Source organism: Ambystoma mexicanum, chromosome 13 (assembly GCF_040938575.1).
Source record: "Ambystoma mexicanum isolate Mex_15411 chromosome 13, UKY_AmexF1_1, whole genome shotgun sequence".
Classification (NCBI taxonomy): domain Eukaryota; kingdom Metazoa; phylum Chordata; class Amphibia; order Caudata; family Ambystomatidae; genus Ambystoma; species Ambystoma mexicanum.
The window spans coordinates 805,590,358-805,617,062 of NC_090938.1; the positions used below are offsets into that span (position 1 = coordinate 805,590,358).

General features: G+C 48.7%; 1 protein-coding gene across 4 annotated transcripts in view; it reads left to right on the forward strand.

Moving 5' to 3' along the window:
- The first annotated feature begins 3,011 nt into the window (after positions 1-3,011).
- The window catches only part of RXRB (retinoid X receptor beta), a 243,543-nt gene continuing 219,849 nt past the window's right edge, over positions 3,012-26,705 (forward strand). For 2 of the 4 annotated variants that reach the window (XM_069635246.1, XM_069635248.1), the window contains exon 1: positions 3,024-3,160. Coding sequence is in view for 1 of the 4 variants with exons in the window: in XM_069635247.1 (XP_069491348.1) it covers positions 3,145-3,160 (16 nt within the window). In the remaining 3 variants the exon portion in view is untranslated. Of the gene's footprint in view, positions 3,161-26,705 lie in introns of all 4 variants that reach the window. The other 2 variants (XM_069635247.1, XM_069635249.1) reach the window with 2 other exon arrangements.

Sequence of the window (26,705 nt, forward strand, 5' to 3'; positions counted from 1 at the left end):
GATGTAGGAGTCAAGGTTGTTACCAATTCAGCTTCTACGCCTCCCCAACTCTGCTGTTCACCCAGGAGGGTGGCTGGTAACCTTGCAGTACTCCGAAGACTTTATTTCCCTTCCAGCTGGGCTGTTGTGGGCAACCCTCACAGCCTTTTGGAAATAACTATCTATCACCGCGGGGGGTGTGGGTCTCTGGCTTCCTGCCCCTTCGGTACAACCCCTCGGATTGTCGCTCTCCTTTGCCTGGTTTGCCTATCACCCTGGAGGAACTGCTTCTTCTCATGCACCGCCTTGCACAAAGTGTGTCTCAGTGTTCCACCTTTTCACCATGTGGGGGAGTTAATAGTTATTAAGTGTGTGTGATTAAAGTCAAGTGCCTGACCCTGCCTGATCTGATTAGAGGGACATGTCCAGTGTACTGCATGGGTGGTAATCCTTTCAGCCTTAGACCGGCTCAGTGTTTGTGCAGAAAAGGGGGGGTGGATTTGGGAAGTTTGGAAGATCCTAAAAAATAGGATTGGATAGGTGTATTGGGAAAGGGGGGATACATCGTCTCGCCATTAGCTGTCTCTCCCCCACATCCCGAGGACCCCTCACCCAGGTGATCCTCTCGCACTTGTCCACCCTCGCGGTCTGGATCCAAAGGCGATTGCTGTGCCCTGGCCACCTGACTAAGGGATCCCCAGGGTCAGGGCAGTGAAACACCCTCTGTTTTTTCCCACACCACTCATCAGAACTGCTCAAGGAAATACCTATTTAATAAAGCTGAGACATTCTTTGCATCACTCTTGCTGCCCAGGGTGCAAGCTGCGGCCAACGCCAAGTGGCTGCAGATTGTCCGCTGGGAATTAATACAGCTGGCAAACGACACAGAGCAAGGGTTGAACATCCATAAAAGTGGAACTCCGCGCCCTGAGGCTGATGATGATGCAGATTGGCGATGTTTTGGATATGCTCACTGCGATGGAAGGAGGCATGTGCAAAAAGATTGGGATTCTTATTGCACATTTGTACCTCTCGAAGATGCTGAGAATGGCCCTCTCTCACACATAATCGAAGCTGTGCACAACTTGGCAGTGCGCATGAAGAAGGAAGCAGGAATAGAGAGTGAAGATTGGTTCAGTCTGGCATTCTCTTGGGCACCATCCTGACTGGGGGCGATCATGAAAATGCTGGTGCCCGTCATTGTCTTCATATTGGTCATCTTCTGTACCTGCCAAATGGGTCTGCGATGTTGTGAAAAGGCAGTGCCCAATAGTGCAATGATGATGGTTTCAATTGGGGTAACATCCAAAGCACCTTGCAGTACCACAGAGAGCGGTACCCAGACAGATGACCCAAACAAGCCCTGCATGGTACAGATTGAACACAATTTACATCTCCTTGGTACAAACAACATACCCCCACCAGATCCAGAAATAATTACACTGTGCACTGGATTGATTTAGCAGGAGACAAGGGAATGCATTTACATGACATGTAGCCCAGAGGAATATACCCAGTCTGGAGGTAGTTTATGAGATGTTTGCAGAGCATGGGTTCCAAAGAAAGGGTCACCACCATATCTGGAAGCTGAAAGGTTGGAGAGGGTGTGGAGGTGGGAGGAGACTATATATTGGAACTTAGTTTGTTCTTTTGTTTTGGGATTAACGAAAGGGGGAATGTTGGGAAGGAGAGAGGGTATTCCCACCCCCCTAGGTGATACTGAATGAGAAATAACCGCTAATAGAGGACACTGACGTTGTTTGTGCTTAAAATGTGCCACACATGCCTACGGAGCTTAGAGCGTTCGGCGGCAGCAGAGTTCTTTGCAGATGCAATTCTATTTTATATAAATAAATACTTGTTACCTTGCAAACAATGTCCTGGGCCTTTTTACCTAGAGTTGTAATTTTTCTGGTGTGAGCGTGCAGGTGACACCTGCCATAATCAGTTCCCTTTGCCATTCCTGTTGCCTGTTCATAGACATACTGTGGTATCCTGGTATGACTGTGATGAATGGCTGAGTGTGTGCAAGGGCCTCCTAGAATGTTTAAGTGGAGCTTGGAGTGTGGGCGGCCTGAGGATTCTAGAGAGTGACGGTTGGGACTGGGAGGTGGACTGGGAACCAGGGCAGAGGCTTATCACCTACTCTCCTACCTCTTATGACTATACTATGTGACCAAGAAGAATAAAGCCTGTTTCCTTTTACACTAACCTGAGTCAGCCTGGTTCCTGCTCCCTGTCATCACTGGCTCAGGATACATCACATACCTCTCAACTCACATGCATTTGGCAGGTATCACCCGCCACTTAGGCAGCTCTCTCACCTGCCAAGCTTCCTACACGCCCATAGCAATCAATGGGCTTTCACCTGCCAAATACAAAATCGGGTGTTTTCACCCACCCAGGGGTGATGAAAGGTTGAGAGCTATGCTATAGATGTCAATGGAGATCTCAGCCGCAAAAGAGAAATCTTCATTTTTCATCTACCTTTTCAAAAGATTGACAGGTATTTCTTGGGAGCTATGGTTTCAGGTTTTTCATTTGAACTGTCTGGCATTAAAAATGCCTTTAACTGTACTTCTATCTTTGCACCTGGAGAGGACATGATGAAGATTCATCATGTATGACAGGAAGCCGCCAGTCTTATTTATTTATTTATTATTGACATGCAAGTTAGAATTTGCAGGGATTACAGACATAAAAACATGTTGCATCTCATATTTGCATAAAACCAATACAAATAGATTAGATAACACATAATTCATTTTAACTGGAGTAGTCACAAAACACGCTTGCATTGAGTGGACGGTTGAAAGCTCCCCTGGAATTTAGAGCAGGCCAGCAGTGTGTGCCCAGTGCATCTGATAAGTCCCTTCTTTGTGTTCATTGGAGTGCCCTCTTGGAATAACCATAGAGCGCGAGCAGGAAGGGGAAGGGCGGCCCCGCCGCGCGGTGGCCGCCGGGATCGCTGGCGGTCCTCCGGCCGCGAGCGGTGCAGGCTGGGAGCGCTGTGGCGGCAGCGGCGGCGGCGGGGCCCGGCGCTGGCGGAGCCCTGGGAGCATACTGCGCCGACGGAACGGGAGGCGGCCCTTGGGGCCCCGAAGAGAAGAGCGCACGCCGGGGAGGGGCGACACGGAGCCTAGCGAGAGACCCCGCCCCCCCGGGATGGGAGACAGCCGGGGTGAGCTGGGGCCGCGCGCAGGGCATCTCGGGAGCGGGGAGGGGGTCATGACACCAAAGCCCAAGAGCTTCTGCCATCGCCCCAACGGGACCTGCAGTGTCATTGCATTGGGGAGAGTGTTATTGCACATATGCTGCACCCCATCACAACAGCCACCTGAGTTATTACCCCTGATACCCCCAAAACATTGCCCTCCCTCTGTCTATTCCCCAACACTGCTCTTCCCTGACGTGCTTCTTCAGACACTGCGCTTCCTTCATGCTCTTTCCCAGACATTGTCCTGCCCCTCGGACACTCTACCCCCAGACATGTCCCTGCCCATCTGACACTCTACCCCCAGACATTGTCCTGCCCCTCTGACACTCTACCCCCAGACATTGTCCTGCCCCTCTGACACTCTACCCCCAGACATTGTCCTGCCCCTCTGACACTCTACCCCCAGACATGTCCCTGCCCATCTGACACTCTACCCCCAGACATGTCCCTGCCCATCTGACACTCTACCCCCAGACATTGTCCTGCCCATCTGACACTCTACCCCCCAGACATTGCCCCCTCTCTCTTCCAAACACTGCTCTTCCCTGATGTGCTTCTTCAGACACTGCGCTTCCTTCATGCTCTTTCCCAGACATTGTCCTGCCCCTCGGACACTCTACCCCCAGACATTGTCCTGCCCCTCGGACACTCTACCCCCAGACATGTCCCTGCCCATCTGACACTCTACCCCCAGACATTGTCCTGCCCCTCTGACACTCTACCCCCAGACATTGTCCTGCCCCTCTGACACTCTACCCCCCAGACATTGTCCTGCCCCTCTGACACTCTACCCCCCAGACATTGTCCTGCCCCTCTGACACTCTACCCCCCAGACATTGTCCTGCCCCTCTGACACTCTACCCCCCAGACATTGTCCTGCCCCTCTGACACTCTAACCCCAGACATTGTCCTGTCCATCTGACACTCTACCCCCAGACATGTCCCTGCCCATCTGACACTCTAGCCCCCAGACATTGCCCCCTCTCTCTTCCAAACACTGCTCTTCCCTGATGTGCTTCCTCAGACACTACCCAGCCTTCATGCTCTTTCCCAGACATTGTCCTGCCCATCTGACGCTCTTTCCCAGACATTGTCCTGCCCATGTGACGCTCTTTCCCAGACATTGTCCTGCCCATGTGACACTCTACCCCCAGACATTGCCCTGACACTCTACCCCCAGACATGTCCCTGCCCCTCTGACACTCTACCCCCCAGACATTGACACTCTACCCCCCAGACATTGTCCTGCCCCTCTGACACTCTACCCCCAGACTTGTCCCTGCCCATCTGACACTCTACCCCCAGACATGTCCCTGCCCATCTGACACTCTACCCCCAGACATGTCCCTGCCCATCTGACACTCTACCCCCAGACATGTCCCTGCCCATCTGACACTCTACCCCCCAGACATGTCCCTGCCCATCTGACACTCTACCCCCCAGACATGTCCCTGCCCCTCTGACACTCTACCCCCCAGACATTGTCCTGCCCCTCTGACACTCTACCCCCCAGACATTGTCCTGCCCCTCTGACACTCTACCCCCAGACATTGTCCTGCCCATCTGACACTCTACCCCCCAGACATTGCCCCCTCTCTCTTCCAAACACTGCTCTTCCCTGATGTGCTTCTTCAGACACTACCCAGCCTTCATGCTCTTTCCCAGACATTGTCCTGCCCATGTGACACTCTACCCCCAGACATTGTCCTGACACTCTACCCCCAGACATGTCCCTGCCCATCTGACACTCTACCCCCAGACATTGTCCTGCCCATCTGACACTCTACCCCCAGACATGGCCCTGTCTACCCCCCAGACATGTCCCTGCCCATCTGACACTCTACCCCCCAGACATTGTCCTGCCCCTCTCACTCTACCCCCCAGACATTGTCCTGCCCCGCTGACACTCTACCCCAGACATGTCCCTGCCCATCTGACACTCTACCCCCAGACAAGTCCCTGCCCATCTGACACTCTACCCCCAGACATGTCCCTGCCCATCTGACACTCTACCCCCAGACATTGTCCTTCCCATCTGACACTCTACCCACCAGACGTTGCCCCCTCTCTCTTCCAAACACTGATCTTCCCTGATGTGCTTCTCCAGACACTACCCAGCCTTCATGCTCTTTCCCAGACATTGTCCTGCCCATGTGACGCTCTTTCCCAGACATTGCCCTGCCCATGTGACACTCTACCCCCAGACATTGTACTGCCCATCTGATGCTCTACTGGCCAGACATTGTCCTGCCCATCTGACACTCCCCCAGTCTCCCACCAGACATTGCCCTGACGCTCTTCCCCCAAGTATACCCTGATGCTCTTCTCCTGATGGCGCCCCGCCTCCTCCACTGACGCTCATTCCTAGGTGTGGCCCCGCCTCCTCCTCTGACGCTCCTTCCCAGGTGTTGCTCCGCCTGCTCCTCTGATGTTCTTTCCGCAGACGTTGCTGCGCTTCCTTCTCTGACGCTCTTCCACAGGCATTACTCTGCTCCGACTTGTGCTGCACCCAGATACTGCCCTACCACCCCACCCCCTGAGATCCAGACTACCCCTAGATGTTCTTCCTCCAGACATTGCCCTGCGACCTTAAATATTGCCCTTCCACCATACATTGCACCCCCCAAACACTCTTCCTTAGAGACTGCTCTTTCCCACACACCAACCCTCTTTCGAAAACATTGGACCTCATTCCAAGTAGGATGGTCTGAAAATAAGGATGCTGGTAGCAACGTACTGGCACCTTCTCCAGACCACCGTACTACGAGAATGCTGATCGGGGAACGGATCCCTTGGCAGGCCTGACCTGCTGGGATATCCAGCCCCTACTGACATGTCTCTCACTGAAGCACTGGCATCGCTAGCAACGGTGCTGGCGCTTGTGTCCCCATTCCCATGGAGTCCTATGGAACTCCATGGGAATTGGGATTTACCGTTCCGTCACTACATGTGATAGCTCAGCATCACCAGGATATTGTATGGCAGAATCAGTGTTACAGGTTACCGCCAACCTCATATGAGGCCCATTGTCTCTACCCTTTCTCCCCACCTTATGGTCTTCCCCCAACATTACCCCCACTACCGACAGTGCTCTGCACCAGACCTGTTGACGCTCCTCCCTGGGATTGGCCTGCTGCCCTCTGACCTTTCCCTCACATCACACTTATTTTATCTGTAATTCTGCATATCAATTATTATTTGTAAATCTAAACCAAACCGGTATAATCCCTGTGTTGGAGAGGTGCAGGGATTAAAATAATGATTTAGCTCCTGCTCGTCGAAAGCATCTTCTGGGTATTCTGACATTGGCCAGTAAGCAGGAGCTAACTGTAAGGAGCTTGTACATCGGATGCCACGAATCATAACTTCCATTTGAGGCTTCAACGATATCATTTTTGTGCTCGTCTATATTTAACCCATTATGATTTAATTGCATTCTAGCTGTGATCTAATGCGCCTCTATAACATATTCCTAAACACAGCTCGTCACATAGGCATGTATGTGGGAATTGGTAGGTCAAATGTAGCCCCTGGTACTTATTGGTGTCAAGGTTGCCAGGCTAAAGGTTAACTAGCTTTAGACATTTCGGTCACTGTGCTGTACAATAACAATTAACCATGGTAACCTTAAGTAGTTCATTTATAATGTGCAAGACCGGACAGAATACAGTGCGTCTGGGTGTAGATGTGTTCATTAAGGAAGCCTTGTAAAGAAGAGGGAGTTGGGGTTTAATTTGCACACTCGTGTGAGGGTCCTAAACATATGCAATTGAGGGGGCTTGTGTCCCTAATATGGTGGCTTCTGTCAGGAAAAGCTGATGCATAGCTGTTTCTTCCCTGCTCTTGGGAGTTCTTACGGGTGGTGCACCTTGCGGCGAGTCCCAGGAGGCTACTTGCCCATCGAAGCGATACTCTGCAATGCTGTCTCTGGTGCAGCTCCTAGTCAGATCACTCGGCTGGCAGGAGGTGCCCAGTGGCAGTCCGTTGTGTCTCCTGGCACATATCAATACACAGCATGTGTGATGGGCACTGATGCAGCATAGACATTGGAAGGTGGGCAATCTAGCGACATTCCCCTGAACACCAGACTTTGAGCAGTGAGATGTCCGGACCACAAGGTCTGGCGGGAAGGGCCACTGCCCATCGACGGCTTTTCCCCACTGACCACAGTGTCCCAGTAGAATAAACAGCATGGGTTATTTATACTACTGCAATGAGTTGCACATTCTCAATCCCTGATGCAACATGCCTGGATGGAAGTAAGGTGCCCACACCCTGGCACAAGAGGCTGCATGTACACTGTCCACCCATGGATCCCGTCTGTGTACCCAAGGGGTTCCACTCTTAGCCGTGCAGATCGCACTTCTCCACCACCCAGTCGGCTCTGGCTGCTAGCAAGAGCACAAGATTACCTGGGATATGTTCGGCCCAACTGTTGTGTGCCCTGTCTCCCAAGTCTTACCCCCAATGCAAGGCATCGCGGACGAACCGACTATTCCTTTAGGGAGGCTTGATGATGTCAAGTTAGAAATGTTGAGGTGATTGAAGGTCATAAGATACTTGAAGGGTCCACGTTTCCTGCATGTTTTGTTTAAGCAGCAATGTTATTGATCAAAGATTGAAATCCTGTGTACTTGTTTATGACGACTTGTTAGCCAGGGCAACGTCTCATTGGTTAATATGAGTACGTTTACGTCCAAAATTTGAGACCCTCTTTATCATGTGACATTGTATGTATTTGCCAACTTCTAGGTGAGCACTCGTCCATCTGTGGTTCAGTGTTCCTCACCAACTGGCAGATTTGATGCTAGTGTCATCCACTCAGGCCTCCGGCTGGTTATTGGTGCTATACAACTGCCTGCACAGGCACTCCTCTGCACGCCACCCACAAGACCTCTGGTGTTTTTGGATTGGTTTAATAGACCAAGGCCTTTGACATTTTCTCACACTTTAAATGTGCATTTGCCCTGGAATTGTTTCGGTTTAACAACACAGGTGTTGTGTCCGGGGGGCAGGAGTGCTTGTTATCTGTCCTGTTTTCTCCACGGCATGGTTTTGTGACCCTGTGAAGCACTGAGCTGGCAGCAGAACTTAATAACATGAATATAAAACTCTGGTATTTTTAATAATCTCTTCTGCGCTTACATCAGGGGTAAACATTTCAAGTTGCAAGTTACTAACCGGTCATAGTCACTCACCTCCTCAATTCTACACATACACTGAACCAAATCTTACTTACCAAAAGTCCATTATTCCTAGCCAATGGCTTTTGTCAGGTACACGTTTTGTGCCCTACCTACTGAACTCATGGGTATTGGCGCCATGATGTAACTAGAAGGCATTGGTCCTCTGCAAGCGGGTGAAGTAGTGGTCAACAATTGGATCGCAAATCATACCTGGGTATTTGTGGTGGGTATTTTTAGGGTACGTTCTGATACCCGATGTAGCCAGGCGTGGCGTGGCGTGTCATCATGGGCCCTTAAAATGGCAGTCTACGCATGGGCTTCAGTACTTGGGTGTCCTTTGGTTTGTTTTCGAAGATGGACTAAAAAACCTTCTGCAGTAGTCCTTCTGCAGGGATTAGAAGTGAAGGCACCGAGGTTACCATTTCTGTGCCCCTGCAGTTGGGCAGAATCTGGGACAGTGCCCCTTGATGTATGTGCACCAGTCCGAGTCAAAAACCACTTGTCAAATGATAACCTAGATATTGGAATGCTGAGTGCAGTTTGGGGCATTGCCGCACAGCTGCAGCTCAAGAAGTAAGATTGCAAGTCTTTGCGTGTGGGACTACACTGTCCAGCCTGTGCCAGACTCTTTCGGCCTTGCCCAGTTCAGATGCTATTTTGCGAACACGTTATAATTTGGGAAACCCAATGACGAGAGCAGACGCATACAGTATATAGAATAAATATGGATGAGCTGGGGGTCCATCATGTGCTCGCTATGGAATGTTTCAGTGGTCATTTTTTGTAAATGTATACGGGACCTGAAAGCACAGGTGTTCTGCTGATCTCGGGGCTGGTGCAGGTTTCGGGCATCGATCGGAATTTGTCTGCAATGCACTTGCTTGCGCAGTCTTTTTAGGAATTTTATGCCCTATGTGTTTAATGTGATGTTCTTGGTTTGTCTTTGTCAGCGCTATTATGCCTCCGGGCCTGTGACATGCACTTTATAAATATATAGTGGGGTATTTATTTATTTATTTATTCACATTTGTATAGCGCACTTGCAGCCCGGAGGCATCAAGGTATTTCGAGCTCTCTCGAATGTATCCGCGTTCTAGCTCCTAGTGTTCTGTCCGTTTTGGAGACCCCATAGACGGAATGATGGGCTCCTACTGTGTTATTAAAGGCTGTAGAGCGGAAGGGGATTTCATTCAGGGCTACGAGGAACACCGATTTGGTGCATGGCTGAAGATGAGACTCTCTCTGTTAAGCAAATGCCTACCTTTTGGATTAGAGCTGACCCTGTCAACAGTTTGGCCACATATGAAGTTTGGAATACTCCTGTAACCATTTGTGTTTTTGGTTTGAGAGTTCTAAATTGGGAGTGTGACCTGGTCTTCTTGAACCTCTATGCTGCAGGATTTCCATCCAGAGGCATAAATGAAGCAACTGGTGAGGACCCCCTGCCCCCTTAAAGATTTCTGCTCTGCGCTTTTCCATCGCTGAACCCCATCATTTACTTGACATGGGTGAGTGGTGGTGATCGAAAGATGCTGTCTGCAAGGCTCCTTCTCGTTATGACTGCAAAGTTTACATCCGAAGCCTCGTGATTGCATGCATTCATTTAATACATGATGTATTGTAGGTCCCAAAGCTACCTCACCGAGAAACTCTGCATCTCCGGAGGCCTGTGATTTTCTTCCCCAGAAGTTAGGAAATGTGCAGGCTTGAACTATGGCTGTGCAGGAAGTATAGAACCAGAAGACGGGCCTTCTCTGTATACGCTCCAATACTCTGGAACGTCTCCCTGTCAACACCAGATTTACCCCTTCACTTCTACAATTCAGGAAAGAGCTCAAGAACTTCCTCTTGAAGGAATAGCTACTCCCTAACACCTAGGTTCACACACCCTGCCTGAGACTGGCCTGCCCACCCCCCCACTGTCTCCCTAACACCTAGGTTCACACGCCCTGCACTCCCCACCCTGCCTGAGACAGGCCTGCCCCCCCCCGCTCTCTCTACCCCAGGTTGCATGCAGATCCCTTGCTGCCAACTGCTCACCCTCCCCTGTTAGCTTTCCGCCCTCTTTTCTCTGTTTCACTCTGTGTTCTTCTACCTTTGAGTGTAAAGCGCCCTGTTGCTTCCTAAAGCCAGGTCGGTGCTCAATATCCACCCTAATAAAATAAGGACATATAGAGGTGAACACGGGTTTATTGGGGGTAATGCTGTGTGTGGTCAGTGCAGCAGGTAAAGTAGGTTTAAGCTAGCTGAGAAACAAGAGAGCTGTATGTAGGGGTGAAAGGTCAGGTGCCGTGGTAGCAGAGGTTGCTGGGATGGTTTGGGGGAGCAGGGGAGAATGTTCAGCAGCAGTCCTTTATTGGTAGGCATAGCTCGTGTTGTGTTCTCGCTTGTCCGGTCTAACAACGATTTGCTATTTCTAGCACTCCTTCCCTAAGAATCATAACAGGTGCACTGTTTCTGTTCTTCATCGTTTTTCCTCGCGTATGACTGGAGTAACTAATTTGCTGGGTGTTTTCTTGGGGTTCATTCTAGTTTGTATTTTCTAATCACTGCCAAACTCGAAGTAGTAGCTTCTAAAAATTGACGATGTTCATTGCGTTCAGATTAAGATGTTTCCCTATTTGTTCCAAAGGAACTTTTTTCCTGCGGTCAAAATTCACATTTGTCCCAGGTTGATAGCTCGCTAGTGACAGATATGGTGGACATATTTTTAAAGCCCAGGCATTCCATGGCTGTGCTTTGGAATTCACTTCCCAAGGAGCCAATTAATTTAAGAACCCGTTGCAGATGTCCAAGCCGATCAGAGCTTTTCTGGCCATGCGCCTGTTTTAAATGAATATTTGGCTCCCGACGTCCACTGGATGCTTTCTACCCGATGAGGCTGAACTCAATATGGCTCTGGTTCAGGACTTGCCACTAGTGGCTTATTTATATTTTATTTTGGGTATTTACTGAGCATGGGTGCTTTTGAGAAGCGGCAGAGGTTAATAAGATTGATTGCAAGTTACGGGGCACAGTTGCACCTGTAGGGCAGGGCGATATGGACCAAAAGTCATATCTCAATATTTTTGGGATGATTGGCGATATATATATATATATATATATATATATATATATTTGTTTGTGGGTTAAAGGCTCAGTTTTACGCTGTCAACTCCATGTGAGATGTCACAAAACCTTTTATTTATAAGACATTGATCAAAATAAAGTGCAAACACAGGGAACCTCTTCCTGTTTGAGAATACACACAGCTGTGTGAATATCAAAACAAATAAAAGATTGTAGTTTTTGCAATAATGTAAAAATATTGTCTCCTCTCTATCGTCCAGCCGACACGGGGTCTGTTCCCTTGTGGTGATTTGGCTTTTGGCGAGTAAGAAATGGCGTGCCACTCGTCCAGAATCGGCGCTAGCAGCACTCGTGTATCGCATTGCTCTGTGCTGGTCCCTGTTCATCTGCCGCTTTCCCTCTGCTTGTGCGGAGCCTTCTGCACACGGTTATATCAAATCGACAGAACTTGCAAGAGAAGCGCGGCATGGTCGTGCGAGCTATACAAATAAAGCCAGTCATTGCTCAGTACAGACTTACATTAGAATGTATTGGCTTTTTTGTTATTGAATATGATGTACTTTTCAAATTGTGATGTCTTGGACTGAAAGACTTGTCTTTTTATTGGTCAGTTGATGTTTAAGCAGTGTTTGCTTTATCATCATCATGCCGCAGTTTGCATCTACCTCCTGGTCTTTCTAGAGTTGCTCCATGTACCAGAGAGACGAAAACGAGGCGAAACGCCCCCAACCCCACACTGTGCATGCTGGAAAGGGGAGGTGGAATCTAGAGGGCAAGCAACTGTAAGGAAGACCTGGTTTCAGCCGTAAAACAGACACAAGTGACCATAGTTCAAGGGTGTTTATTGAACTCTCGCAAGCAAGGGTGGAAATAACACCTATCTAAATCTACAGATAGGAGCATGCTACGACCATCTAATGCCATTAATGCAGTCCTTGTCAAAATAAAAAGGGCCTATACTAAAAAACCTGTTGCCAATCCATATCTATAATTTATAAATAGTGTGGGGGTAGTGTTCATGAAAAAGAAAAGTGTTCACAAAATGATATTTCAGGATGTCCGGCCCATTGGCCTCCCCTCTCCACGTTTTCAGCATGGGGCAAGGCGGTTCACTCGAGCAAAGCACACACTCTGGCTTCTGCGGCCCGAGGATACAGTTATGTTACCGGCATCAGGACCTCCTGTCTCCAAGTCTCTTTACTTCTTAAAAGTCTCTTGACTCAGAGGGCCTGATGTACAAACAAATAAGATGCAAAAAGTTAATTTCTTTTTACCAGTATTCAATTGGGTGTTTACTCTGGTCTTCCAGGCTCAGATCCCCTTATTACAATGTTCAGGGAATATTTTTTCTCGGGTGACTCACGGTTCACCCGGGATTCCCCTCAGCCGGGCTCAGATCCCTTTTGTACCCAATTAGTCTCCCCCAGCCGAGCTCGGACCAATTGCGGTATATTCTAAACCATAGAAGACTTTCAATGTGCACGGGTTTAGCTTGACCTGTTTCAGGACCACCTCGATCTCAAGATTCCCTTTTCTCACACTTAGCACCCACGTGCTGCCAGACCACCCTGTCTACAGTATCTTTGCCTGACCTCCCAAAGTTCAGTCACTCCTTTGGTTTCCAATTATAATCACGTTGTGGTGGTGTCACACACTGTTCTTTCTTTATCCTCGTACAATGTTGCCGCTTGCCACCTTGGTTCAAAACATAGGCTGGTTTGGTATCAGTCTCTCTGACTCACTGGTTGTGCTGTCTTTACTGACAGTGCTTTGTTGTAGGAGCCACGGACAGTACCACAGCGGCAGTCGTTCCTCCCCGCCTTGGTTATCGACTCGGAAGAGCCCCGGGTACCTCCGACACACTGTGCAGGTTGGATCAGCTTTCGTTCCTGGTCTTAGGTTTCTTACTTTCCAAGGTTTACGAAAGTAACTGTCTTTACAGGTCAAAGGCACTTCCTCCATGCATCCCTCTCCGGTCTCGCCGTCTTTCTCCTCGTATTAAACTTCCATCTTGGAACTGCTGTTTCTTTGTGTGTTTTGCCTCGCTCAGACTGTGCTTTTGTGCTCCGCCTTTTTTCCATGTGGGGAAGTGTAATGGAAGTCAGGTGTGTGTGATGGTCGGTAATGGCCTGACCTCGCCTGCCCATAGTATTGGGACACATCAGGTTTACAGCTCGGGTGTTAGTCTGTTTTCCTTTAGAGCAGGCTGTCGGTGAGAAAGTGTTTGTGTTGTAAAAGGGGGTAAGGGGTAGAGTTCTTAAATATCCTACCTGGTAGGATGGGGAAAGGGTGTTACAGGGAAGGGGGTACCAGGTCTCGCCTTCTGCTGTCTGGCTGTCTCCATGACCACCAGTCTGGCTTCAGGGCTGGCCAAAGCACGGAAGCTGCTCTCCTGAAAATCCGTGAAGATCTGCTCTCCAACCTTGACTCTTAACATTCCCCTCTGTCCTCATCCTCCTCGATCTCTCTTCTGCCTTCGACACGGTCAACCATACCGTCCTGCTCAACCGTCTCCGTGAAAACCTGGGTATCACTGATCAGGCTCGGGCCTGGCTAACATCTTTCCTCTCAGATCGACCCTCCCAGGTCCAACTTGGGTCCTTTCATCTATTTTCCTCTCTACCTGTGGTGTTCCCCAGGGGTCTAACCTCTTGCCCTGGCTTTTCAACCAATACCTGGCAACTCTCGCCCACTGCATTGCCACTTTCTGCTCAAATTTCCAGTGCTACGCTGACGACACTCCACTCATTTTCAGGCTGCCCTCTGCCGCCTCCTCTCCCTCTCTCATCTCTGATTGCCTAACTGCCATTCAAGATTGGTGTTCCGCCAATGATCTTTGTCTGAATGCCAGCAAGACAGAGATCCTCCTCATCGGCACACTTTCACCATCCTTTCCCCTCACTCTGGCCGGCCTCCCTTGGCCCTCCTCCTACCCCCACCTGCAAGGCTAAGAACCTCAGGGTCATCTTTGACTCCACCCTTTCCTTCTCCGCCCACATCTCTGAGGTCTCTAAAAAGTCAAATTTCCGACTGCACCTCCTCAGGGGTACTCTACCTTTCCTCTCCTTCCCCCAGAAGCTCATGGTATCCCAAGCTCTGGTTCTCTCTAGCTTGGACTATTGTAACAGCCTCTTTCTAAATCTACCTGCCTCTATTCTCCGCCCTCTGCAACTAATCCAGAACAGGACTGCGAGACTTCTCCTTGGCCTCAAAACTCTGGGATCGTATCTCTCCAGCTCTGAAATCTCTCCACTGGCTCCCAGTGGATGCAAGGATTAAATTCAAAACCCTCTGCATTGTCCCTAAGCCTTTCTGGGGCCTGAGTCCAAAATACCTTCAGCTATCCCTCTGCAAATACCTCCCCTCTCGAGCTCTTCGCTCCTCTACCTCCACCTCCCTCAGGGTCAGTCGTTTTTCAAAGAAACGAGCTGGGGGTAGATCTGTCTTTGGCTGGGGCCTCCCTCTGGAACAGCCTCCCTGCCTCTTTAAAACTTGAGGAGAACCATCTCTGGTTCCGGAAGCACCTCAAGACCATCCTCTTTTCTTCTTCCTTCGCTCCCCCACTCCCCTGCTGATCTGTTCTCTCTTGGCACTGTACACCTGGCCACCCTCTGTCCTTCGGGCCCAGGTACCTGCACACCCTGCCACCCTCCCGCACTGCCTCCGGGCAACCCCTTGCACTGGGGTCTGTATCTGTTCCCATACAGCCCCCCCCCTTTTCTTCCTGCCCTTATCAGACCTACCCTGTCTGCTGCCTTAAAGCTAGCACTTGCAAATTGCTGGCTGCATTACCACTGTTTGTTGCCTTTATTATTTATTTATTGTTATTTATCTGTTTCTCCTCTGCTTCGCACTTTCCACTCCTCTGTCCTTCCATGCACGCCCCCTCCCATGCACTTGCGCGTTCTCAATGTCACTGGGCCTAGTAAGATCGCTGTTTTGTTCTCCCCTGTTCCCCTCCATTGCCTTGTCGCGCTCTGAAACACTTGTGTACGAGCGCGATAGAAATAAAATATCAATCAATTAGTCATTGGTGTTCGACTTCCACTCCCCAAAGCTCCCCTCATCAAGGTGATCCACAGCCAGGAACTGGATACAAAAGTGATGGCCATGTCCTGGCCACCTGGATGGCAGATCCCCGGGGACTAGCTGAGGAGACACCTTCAGGCTTCTCACACAATACTTAGAGTAATGGAAAATGTGACCTTAAGATGGGAATGTTTACTATTTGCAGGCAGTGCCTCAGGTTGTATTGTCTATTTTTCTAATGTTGATAGTGTAGACCTTTCTGACTGTTTTGTTTTTATGGATTGTAGGCATATGTGAAATTGTGTTCATTGATTGGTATAACAGGGGGCATAATTTCAAATTGGAAGCTACTACCCAGGCATAAAAAGTCACTGATCACCTCAATTCTACACATACATGGAGCACTCCATTTCTTACTCGCTACCCATGGCTAATGCTGGGTATAATGCTATTCTATTATCCTTTTTGTGGGTTCATGCCCGCCAAGGCAACAGCCTGGTGTGGGTCTCCTGTTAGCCTCTGAATTTGGTTGTGTGTGTGCAATTGCAACTCTCCATTTGATGTGTTAATAGTTTATTGAAAGGGCAAAACTAACATTCTGTTAAGTAGGCACTGGCCGGGGTTGGCGTGTACTACAGAGACATGTCGGTTGGGATCGGGATCAGTTTTCCACACTTGGCTCTCAAACTTTGGAACGCCTTACCCAACGCACTCAGGGCCGAGACCTCCTTCACAGCATTCCGCAAAGGCCTCAAAACCAAACTCTTTAACATACCGCCCTCTTTCCCTCCCCCTTATCCCTTCCTCTATTGTTACTCTGCATGCATCTGCACTTGCATGTAACCATGTATGTATATCCTGCCTCACTGTCATGTAACTAAGTTTTTCTCTGCAACAGCGCCACAATGCCTCAGGGCTGCTACGTGCTTTATAAACGTTAATAAAAAATGTCTCCCACTTTCTGTAAACTTGATCCCTTTATTCTGTGAGGGGTCGGAGTAAGGAGATGGAAACTGTTGGTTTTTGCCTTTATACTTTTATTCAAATCATAAAAGGGATTGCACAAATGCCTCACTAGCCTCAACTCTGGGGGGTTTACTTGCCTCAACAAAACGGAGACCGTCGTCAGGATGTCAAAATAACATCCACTGTTCTGTATCCAAAAACCTATTCTGACCCTCGCACTCCAATGCTACAAAAACGACTACCAGGGAAAAAAAAAGTCTCCTATGGCTGCTTTCTTGTAGCCAAGTCTTACAAACTTCTTGGTATGCAAAGGAAAGCACCCAAAAGTGTTCCAAAACAAAGTTACACCTAGTCATAAGCAAAACTCTTACTTGTTGGGTTACCCACGGTTTAGGTAGTGGATTCCTTCCCAAAGAAGTGGATCTTACAGTAACATGGGGTACCATCCACACCACCTGGTCTTTCCTTTATTGGACAATAGTTCAATGTTGTTTTGTCTGGGGCTAACTTGGTTTGCTCTCCTACCAAGTATTACCCACTAGACCTTTCAGTCACTGAGACGAGCAAGAATAGGAAACTAAGACTGGATTGTTCTGTGTCTGTTGACTCTTAGGGTATTTATTACCAGATTGTCTGTTCTCAGTTTCCACCTCCCACTCTTATTTCCCTTTGGGGGTTTCTTTCATTATGCCTTCCCCACTTTGCCCCAAATGGTACACTTTTTTTTTTTTTAAATTTTTAATTTATTATTTTTGTTTTAGCTGCCCTGCGATGCGGTTTGTCTCCCAGCTGTCTCCTCCAGCCCACGGACCTACTGGGTTGTGGTTTTGACTCCTCTCCCAGCAGTGCACAGAGATCCCTGGGCCGCTTGACTCGGCTTGCTAGTGAGTTGCTTGTTGCCCATTAATCTTGGGCACTGACGCGGGTACACAGATCCCACACCAAGTGTCCTCGCTGCCCCTACACAGACTTCGTGGCTCCATGCCGGGTTGCTCTCCAGCCTGTCTGCAAATGTCCTCTCTGTTTGCACAGCAGCGCTCTGTGTTCCCAGTGTAGGGTCGAGCCCATCCGTGGCTCCCTGGCTTGCTCTGCGGAAACATTGTGTCTGCCCCACATAGCAAAGGGTGCCCTCTGCTTAGCCCTTTCACACCCGCTTGCCTCTGTGCTGGTTCCCTCTTTGCGGGCTGCCACCTGTTCTTTTGCTTGCCCGCCAGCCTCTGCAAGTGAGTTTCCTGCTGTAGTGCAACGCTGGTATGGTAGACCTTGCAACCTCATTATGAAGGGGATGCACTATTGTCCCTGTTTAGCTACAGCGTCGGCACACATCTGTCGTGCCATTTGAAGACTCAGGTGGCACCACTGTGTGAAGTCCTGACTTCCACATCGGTCTGCCGCCGGTTTCCTGAGTTTGTGGAGTATTTTCTTCTACTACTTTCGCTTTCTTTCTACGGCACAGTTTTCCTCTTCCTTTCTACGTCTCCAGTTTCTGTTCAATTTACTCTGCTACTACTACGTCGTCTGCTCCCACTCGTACTACTGCCACTAATACTTATCTCTCTGCATCTGTTCTCTACTTCCTTTTTTATAGGAAGGATGTCTCCCATGATTGAACAACTAGAACGTTGTGTTGGCAGTTTTCTCGTACCTCCATATAGGGCCTCCTTGTCCCATTAGTACACATTTATTACTGGTGTAATTTTAGCTAAACACTTTGATGTGTCCTATGAGTTTTAGATTGTAGGGTAGTGTGGGAGATCTGTTGATTATGTCGTGCTTTTGGGAAGGCAGCAATGTTCGATTGTCTGTGAAAGGGGCCGTAACCTCTGGGTTCGTCATAATTCTATGTCGGAAGATGGTTTCGGAGAAAACATCAAATCAGTCATCTAGACTTGAGTCAACTACGTGCATTCTCATATCTGATGGTGGTGTCTTTCTTTCTTTAAATTAGTGTAGGCGTGGGCGGACCAACGCAGGCGCTTCCCCATCCAATTGGATGATGTGCACCTATCCACCATTCAGCATTCAACCCACGTAAACTCACAATTCCTCCCACCGCCCTGTCTGCCTCACAAAATCCAACAACACACTACCCCTCCTGCCACTCACCCCGTCACCTCCCACCAAAGCCTTCCCACTCAACTCAGCCACACCCTGCGCAGACAACCGAACCCTCATCAATTCTCTCTCTACAGCATGTCTCTCACACCTAAACAGAAAATGTTCCACAGTCTCAGACACTCCACACACCGCACAGTCCCTCGACTCTCGCTTCCCCACTCTAAACAGACAGTCATTCAGCCCCATATGCCCTATTCTCAGCATCACCTCCTCCCCCCTCCTCCATTCTAGACTTCCCGGATCCACCTTTACTGACACTTTCTCACGAATACCAAACATCCACCTGCCTTTCACCCCACTCACCCACTTCTCCTGCCACTCATCCATGACCCGCCTCACCATCACTGCCTTCATCTCATCCACACTCAAAGGCACCCTTACATCAACCGCTTCCCTTCTCATACCCTCACCCGCCGCCAGATCCACTAACTCATTTCCCAGAATGCCGCTGTGACTGGGGACCCACGCCAACTCCAGATCCATCCCCCCACGCACACACCGATCAATCTTTCTCCTGATATCCAAAATCACATCCTTCCTATCACCATCCCCTGCCACAATCGCCTGCAACCCACTCAACGAATCTGAAAACACCACTACTTTCTCAAACCTCAACTCGCACACCCTTTCAATCGCCATTGCAATCGCCACCAACTCAGCCGTACAAATTGACACATCATCCGTCAGACACCCCACTTTATACTCCCCAGTGCTTTCCAAATAATACGCCATTCCCACTCTTCCAGATACCGGATCCTTTGAACCATCCGTGAACACCCTGCACCCTTCTTTCTCTGCCACATATGCCTGACCCAAAGCTTTGATCTCACCCCGCAATCCCCGCTTCTTTGACACCACACGTCAACTCCAAGCACACCTTTGGAGACCCCATCATCCACATCGGACACCTCACCAGATCCATATCTGTCACAACCATCAACTCGCCCACACCCCACTGCACCCCCTTCTCCCACATGTGAAACCCCAAAGTGCCCCCTTTCCTCCTCCAGCGATCCCCATAATAGTCAAACCTCCAATTATAACGCAAACATTCACGTACCGGATGAGCCACACTCTTCGCACTACACTTCACCCACCACCTCATATTCAACACATCCCTTCTCAACCCCAATGGCATCTCCCCCACAAGTACCTGAACCGCATTCACTGGAGAGGACCTCATCACACCCGAACACACCCTCAATGCTCTCGCCTGCACCCTATCCAACCGCAACTTCTGACTCATTGTGAAACCCACTGCCACCTGACATCCAAAATCTAACACACTCAAAATCAATCCCTTATATAACATTCGTAAACACTTCTGCTGCGCACCCCACTCTTTCCCAGTCACCGCCCGCAACAAATTCAGCCTGCGTTTACATTTGTCCATCACTCCATCCACTTGCACATTCCAATTCAACTTTCTATCCAGAATCACCCCCAAGTACCGGAACTCCTTCACACTCTTCACCCTCACACCTTTCAAAACCAAGTTCAACTCCTGCTGCACTCTTCTCCTCGAAAACACCATACTCACACTTTTTTCAACAGACACCGAAAAGCCCCATTTCCCACACCACTCCTCCATGCGTACTATCACAGCTTGCAACCGACTCTGCACCATCAACAAACTCTGCCCTCTTACCCATACCACACCATCATCCACAAAGAAATCTACCTGACACCCGATTCCCATCATAGCCCGAATCAGCCCATCCACCATCACATTAAACAGCATTGCACTAATCGCACTTCCCTGCGGTGTCCCATTCTCCATCTTCCAAACTTCAGACAGCACCCCCCTCACTCTCACCTGAAAGGTCCTATCCACCAAAAATGCCCTTATCCACCGAAACATCCTCCCCTTCACACCCATCTCCAACAATCTTACCAACAACCCACTCTTCCACACCATATCATATGCTTTTTCCAAATCCAAAAAGAACACTCCCACCAACTCTCCATCACATAATGCCTCCTCCACCCCAGTCACTAATCTCACTAATGGATCAGCCACCGGCCGATTCTTCCTGAACCCACTCTGAAAGTCACTCAAACACCCATTCGACTCCAAATAAAACCCCAATCGCTCAACCACCATCCGTTCCATAACTTTACACATCACAACAGTCAACGCAATCGACCTATACGACTTACACTACGTTGGAACCTTTCCACCCTTCAAAATCGCCACCACAATCGCTCTTTTCCACAACTTCGGCAAAACACCACTCTTCCAAATCTCATTGATCAGAGCTAATACTTCCAACTTACATTCTACAGGCAACTTCTCCAAAACTGCATACATAACACCATCCACCCCTGGACTTGACCACTTCCCCTTCCGAATCGCACCATCCAACTCCAACATCGAAAACGGGACCTCATATTGCTCTTCCCAAGGCCCAACATTCGCCAACACCTCCCGCATCTCCTCCTCTACCACACCCATTCGTAACCTCACTGCTTCTGGGAAGTTCCCCGAACTGTGCACCCCCGCAAAATACTCCCCCATCAAATTCGCCTTTTCCCCATCCTCACTAATCACCTCTTCTCCTTTCAACAACACTGACATTCCACCCTGTGGTCTCGTTAATCCAGACATCCGCTTGAACTGTTTCCATACCTCACCCACACCAGAATCACTTCCCAGGGACCCACAATAACCCCTACAATAACCACGCTTCCGTTCCCTAATTACTCTCTGCGCCAAAGCTTTAGCCTTTTTATATGCCACCAAATCCACTATCATTCCTGACCTTACCGCCCTGGCCCTAGCCTTCTTACGTTCCGCCACAGCTCTCGAACATTCCACCGTCCACCAAGGTACCTCAATCTTCCCACTCTTCCCCTTCTCAATCTCTGGAACTGCCGCCTCAGACGCTGCTCTCATTCCCTGCACCAAATATTCATTCCATTCATCCACCCCCCCATCTCTACCTCGAGGAACAATCACTTCCTGACACACTATTTTATACATCTCCCAATCAGCCTTCTTAAAATTCAACCGTCTCCCAGTCATCCGTGGCTTGATCCCTACCTCACCCCTTACAGTCACCAAGATACCAGAATGATCACTCCCCATGTACCCATCCATACGCACCTCCCAATCACATTCACCCGCTATTGCAGCAGACACCCAGGTCAAATCCAAGCACGACAACTTCCCAGTCCTCACATCCAACCGCGTACCTGAACCATCATTCAGCAAAACCAGACTCAATTCATCCGCCATGTCCTCCAACAATTCCCCATTCGTATCTGTCCGATCGCTACCCCACAACGTGTTGGCACTGTTAAAATCGCCACACAAAACACAAGGTCCCACATGTCCCCTTATCACTTCAGACAGCACACCCACTTCCACCACCTCACACGGATTATAATAATTCAGCAGCAATACTTCCGATCCTCCTACCCGTATCCCCGCCCCAATCGCCTCTACTGCTCCATCCGATGGTGGTGTGTGTAACGCAGTGAGGTAATTGTCCTGATTTTGCAAATCTGTATCCTTGTCTGAAAGAGCAGTTGTTGCACACTTGGAGTGGGCTCTGAATGTTGCCTTGGGTCACGGCTGCAGTGGCATCTTCTTAGAGGCGTGTCCTACCATTGCTGCCGTGTTGCCTGGTGGCACATCTGTTTCTGCAATGAAATGAGCCGGGGGTACCCACGAAAGCTGCTCCCTAGCAGTCCACGTATTAGTATTGCAAGGTTAGATCATTCTTGGCGATCTGGTAATTGCGAGGGCTCTGGTTGTTGCCGTCGGCCCTTGTGCTGCGATGCTTCTTCAACAGTTTGTCCACGCAGGGCTTTTTTGTTCATTCTGATGTCTGACATTATGGTTTGCCTTTGTTTTTTGGCTCATTGATTCGCCCTTTTTGTTTGGATCTGGAAACCTTGATGGATGGATGTGTGTGTGGTTCCTTTTTTCAGAAGTTCTTCAGAATCTGCATCCTCGGAACAGAGGTTTTGGGTGTGCCTGGAGATCTATAGTCTGTTTACAGTCATTTACTTCACCCTAAATGTTCTTCATTTTAGTCACCCTCCTATCAACGCATCAGTATCTGGGTTGCTGTCCTGAATTTTAGATCCTTTTCTTTTCTTTTTTTCTTGTTTGTTGACTTTATTTTTTTTCTTATTAGCAGTTTGTTACAGTAAGACACTGGACACCAATATTTTACACGTCAGGAGGTTCAGCACGAAGTCACTCAGTATGAAAAATATTCACAAAGAATGTACTTTAACTCTTATTTGTATCTACGATTTGAATATGGTCCCCCGTCTGTAGTGCAGCTTTAACTCCTTATATGTAACTCAAGGCAGGGGATAAAAATACTTGCGAAATACAAGTACAATATGTATTTTTTTAAACTTCTGTTTAATGTGTGTGTCCGAGTGCCTTTTGAATATTTTACAGGGAAAGCTTGTTTTCCGTTCAGGAAGTAACATGCTAACCACTACAACTAAGCCCAACCACAGACTGGTCGTGTCATGCAAGGTCAGCTCTCAGCACTCACTTTTCAAGAATGACCAGTGTGACAAATCTGACATGTTATGTTGATCACAGTAATCTTGAGTGCTGTCTAGCTCAGTCCAGACCCTAGGAGTCGACTTGGGTGATTGGCATATCTGCCTGGATGCAGCCTAGGTAGTTAAGTGAACACCAAACAATGTGGGGGTGCGTAGTTGGATACCATTCTGTTGCATTGCATGGAGAGGCAAAGGAGGGGGGGGTGGGGTTGAAGACAAAAGGATGACTTTTATTGTCATTGTAAGGTACAATGGCGGTGATCTACTGCTTGGTAGCCATGCTATTTTTTTTTTTTATCTGCTGTTGAATGCTTGAGTTGCCCCGAAGTTCTAACTTGTCCTGTTGTAGCTTCAAAGCCGGCCTGGTGCTGTCTGCCACCACTTCTCTTTCATGAACTCTGCTGGCAGCTGATTTGAATTATGTAAACCGGGCGGGGCGGTGGCAACTTACTTTCTCACGCTGGGCAGTTGAGCCATTGGTGGCATGCTCCTCCTCTACACCAACCTACAAGTACTCTTCTGGCACAGGATTTGAGACATGGTGCCTCTGAACTTTGCTCATCCCATTGACTGAAGGGTGTGCTATTTCTCACGTGCTGCAATGAGCCACTGCAGTACTGTCCATCGGGGTGGAGGCCAGGTGACTGCAATGCAAAGGACGCCTCCCAGAGGCCAGGCAGTGCCACAACACATTATAGCCTTCGCAGATATTAGCAAGACGGCCACCTTCACAGGGTTTAGAGGTGTGCTCTGCTGACCAATGCGTCCTGGACATCTATTAAACACAGTCTGGAAGTGTATTGCTTTACAAGACTGGGTTCTCAGCAGACTGTACTCTGGGATAGCACAACAAATAACTAACTAACTGATCCAGTGCTTGGAATCCTATCAAATTGGTTGTGTGCCCTGACCACATGATGGTGACCATTGCAGGCAGGTAGGAAGAGCATAAGAAGGGAAGCCTGCCCTAAATAGGACGGGGAGGGTAATCCGGCTCACTCTACCCTATCCACAAGAGTGGGCACATTCCTAAACTGATAATTGGATTGGTACAACTACTGTTTTTTTTTATTAATCAAAAATGTACTTATGGGTGAAAACATGAGTATACTGGGATGTCAAGGAAATGGCATAGGCAAGAATCGTTAATCCTGAATCTATAGACCCTTGCGCATTCCATAGAGTCCCCCCACACTTCCAATGGCGACCCTTCATCCCAGAAGCTAGGCGCTCAACAAGCTGTGCAATAGCATTGCATACAGTCCCTGACACCTTCCAATGGAGACCCTTCATCCCAGAAGCTAGGCGCTCACGAGCTGTTGGATAGCACAAGGCATACATTTATTAGCAGATTTTGCTAATTAAAATTGTATTGATTAGCTAACAAAAGTTTTTGCTCAGCAATTATTTTACTGATATTTTTAATGTCACCAGAAGTAATTTTTATGCAAGACATGAAATGAGCAACGATACAGCATTTTGCTAAGTCATTAGTGAGATGCGTCTCTGTAAAATGTAAAGGTTAGCTGCATGAATGGATACAAATCAATAGATATGACAAAAAGGCTTGGGAAACAGTTTTCAGTGCAAAGCTCTGTGCAGTCGGTGTTGCACAGGGACGTGTCCGTATATTGTATGCTTGACCCATAATTTACTGCGTAAAGAGATGTTCAGAAGTTTCATGAATCAAACAGTTCACAATGCTAAGGAAAGCTGTACCCTGAGACTAAGTACATAGTATGCTGTTGTGGTAGGCAAGGTAATTGTCTAATTCAGGCGTACAAGACGACCCTTGCGTGTCATTGTTCTCAACTGTTTTCAATATAGCGTTCAATGCCACATTCGGCGGGAGGGCGCCAGCGCAGCATTCCAGCCTTGTGTACTGTGAGAAACCTGAAGCGGTCTCCCCGACTAGTCCCTGGCGATCTGTTATCCAGGTGGCCAGAACACGGCCCTCACTATTGGATCCAGTTCCTGGGGGTGGACCACTGAGGAAGGATCACCTGGATGGGGGGGGTCCTTAGAGTGGAAGTGGGACCCCGACTGGTGATATACGGTACCCACCTTTTTATACCTTTTCCCCATCCTACACCGTAGGATACTCTTAATACTCTACCCCACAACCCTTTCCGACAAAAACTTTTGCACACCGCGAAAGACAATGGACAAACACCAAGGCTGTTCACCTGACATGTCCCAACGCCAGGGTCAGGCAAAGTCAGGCAATTGACCCGAATCACACACCCCTGACTGATTTTCCCCTCCCCACAGGGATAAAAGGTGGAGCACGAGTGCACAATACAAGCAAGGCAGACCGCACAACGAGAGGGCCAACTCAGCACCACAGTTCAAGAGGAGGAGAAAGATGGTGCAAATCGAGGTTACCAAGTAGAGACGTGACCTTGCCCTTGTCGACAGAGGCCCGTGAAACCTCCAGAGAAGGAATCGTAAGACCGCGCACAATACCCTGCGTGTGTTGCAGCTGATGTCAACGGTACACAGGCGCCTCTTCCGCTGACATCCAAGCCGGGGAGAGACGCGTGAGACGCGTGGCACGTGTGGCCCAATCGTATCGCCCATGACTACACAGACAAAAAAGCCAAGCAGTTCCTCACAGCCAGTGAGTCGAGGAGAGAGCTGATAAGAAACCGAACTGTGTTGAACGAGTAGCAAGCCGGTGATTAAAGAAATTACAAAATTGATACAAAAGGGGAAAGCCCGCATAGCAGAGTCGGGTGTTTACTCAAACTCTGGGCGATTTCCCTGTTGTTGAACTACTACAGGAGTCTGTCCTGATGCATTCTGGTTTCACCATCACCGTCTTGTGGCCAATGCTGTATTTGACCTTTATGGATTTCATTGATTCACAGTGTGTCACCGTTTCTCATGGTGGCCCTGAATCATGCTGTTCCCATCTTCATTTTATATCCAGGCTTACTGACTTCTGCAATTGTATTCGCTCTCCCCTCTTGCTTCTCCACTATTTTTGACTACTTACGCTGTTCTCTCCTCTCCATTTTCCCATCTCCTCTCCTCCTCCCCTTACTTTCTTCCAGCCCTCCAGATAAGGTGCGTACAAGGCCTTTTTATGCATGAAAATCTTGTAAATACGACAGCATTATTATTTTACTGTGTACATTTACACACAAGTTTAGAGCAGAGGGCAGTACAAAGGTCAGGTTCCTTGAAAGAAACCAGACGCCTACTTTCGATTTTTATCTGCATGGATGTAATTGCAAGCCAGGGATAAATGCCTCTGAAACGGAATGTATTTCACTGAAGCTTGAGAAATAATGAAAGGTGTATTCTGCCACAGTGCAGAAAGCTGCCACATCGTAGTAACTTCCATATAGCTTTTGCACACGTTGGCTGGATGTCGCATGCATTTTACACTCTTGCAAAGGTGAAATGTCATTTTTACTCTCTTAAAATCACATTTACTCTCAAAGTTTAAAAATGGGGAGTAAAATACTCCTACCTCAAAATCTTATCTGGAGCACTGCTTTCTTCTATGCACTTACTCTATCAGAATTGTCCCTGGACCTGGTATGATAGCAACCTCGTATGTCTCCTCCCCCTCACCTTACTTGTCCCCCCCCCTCCGCCCC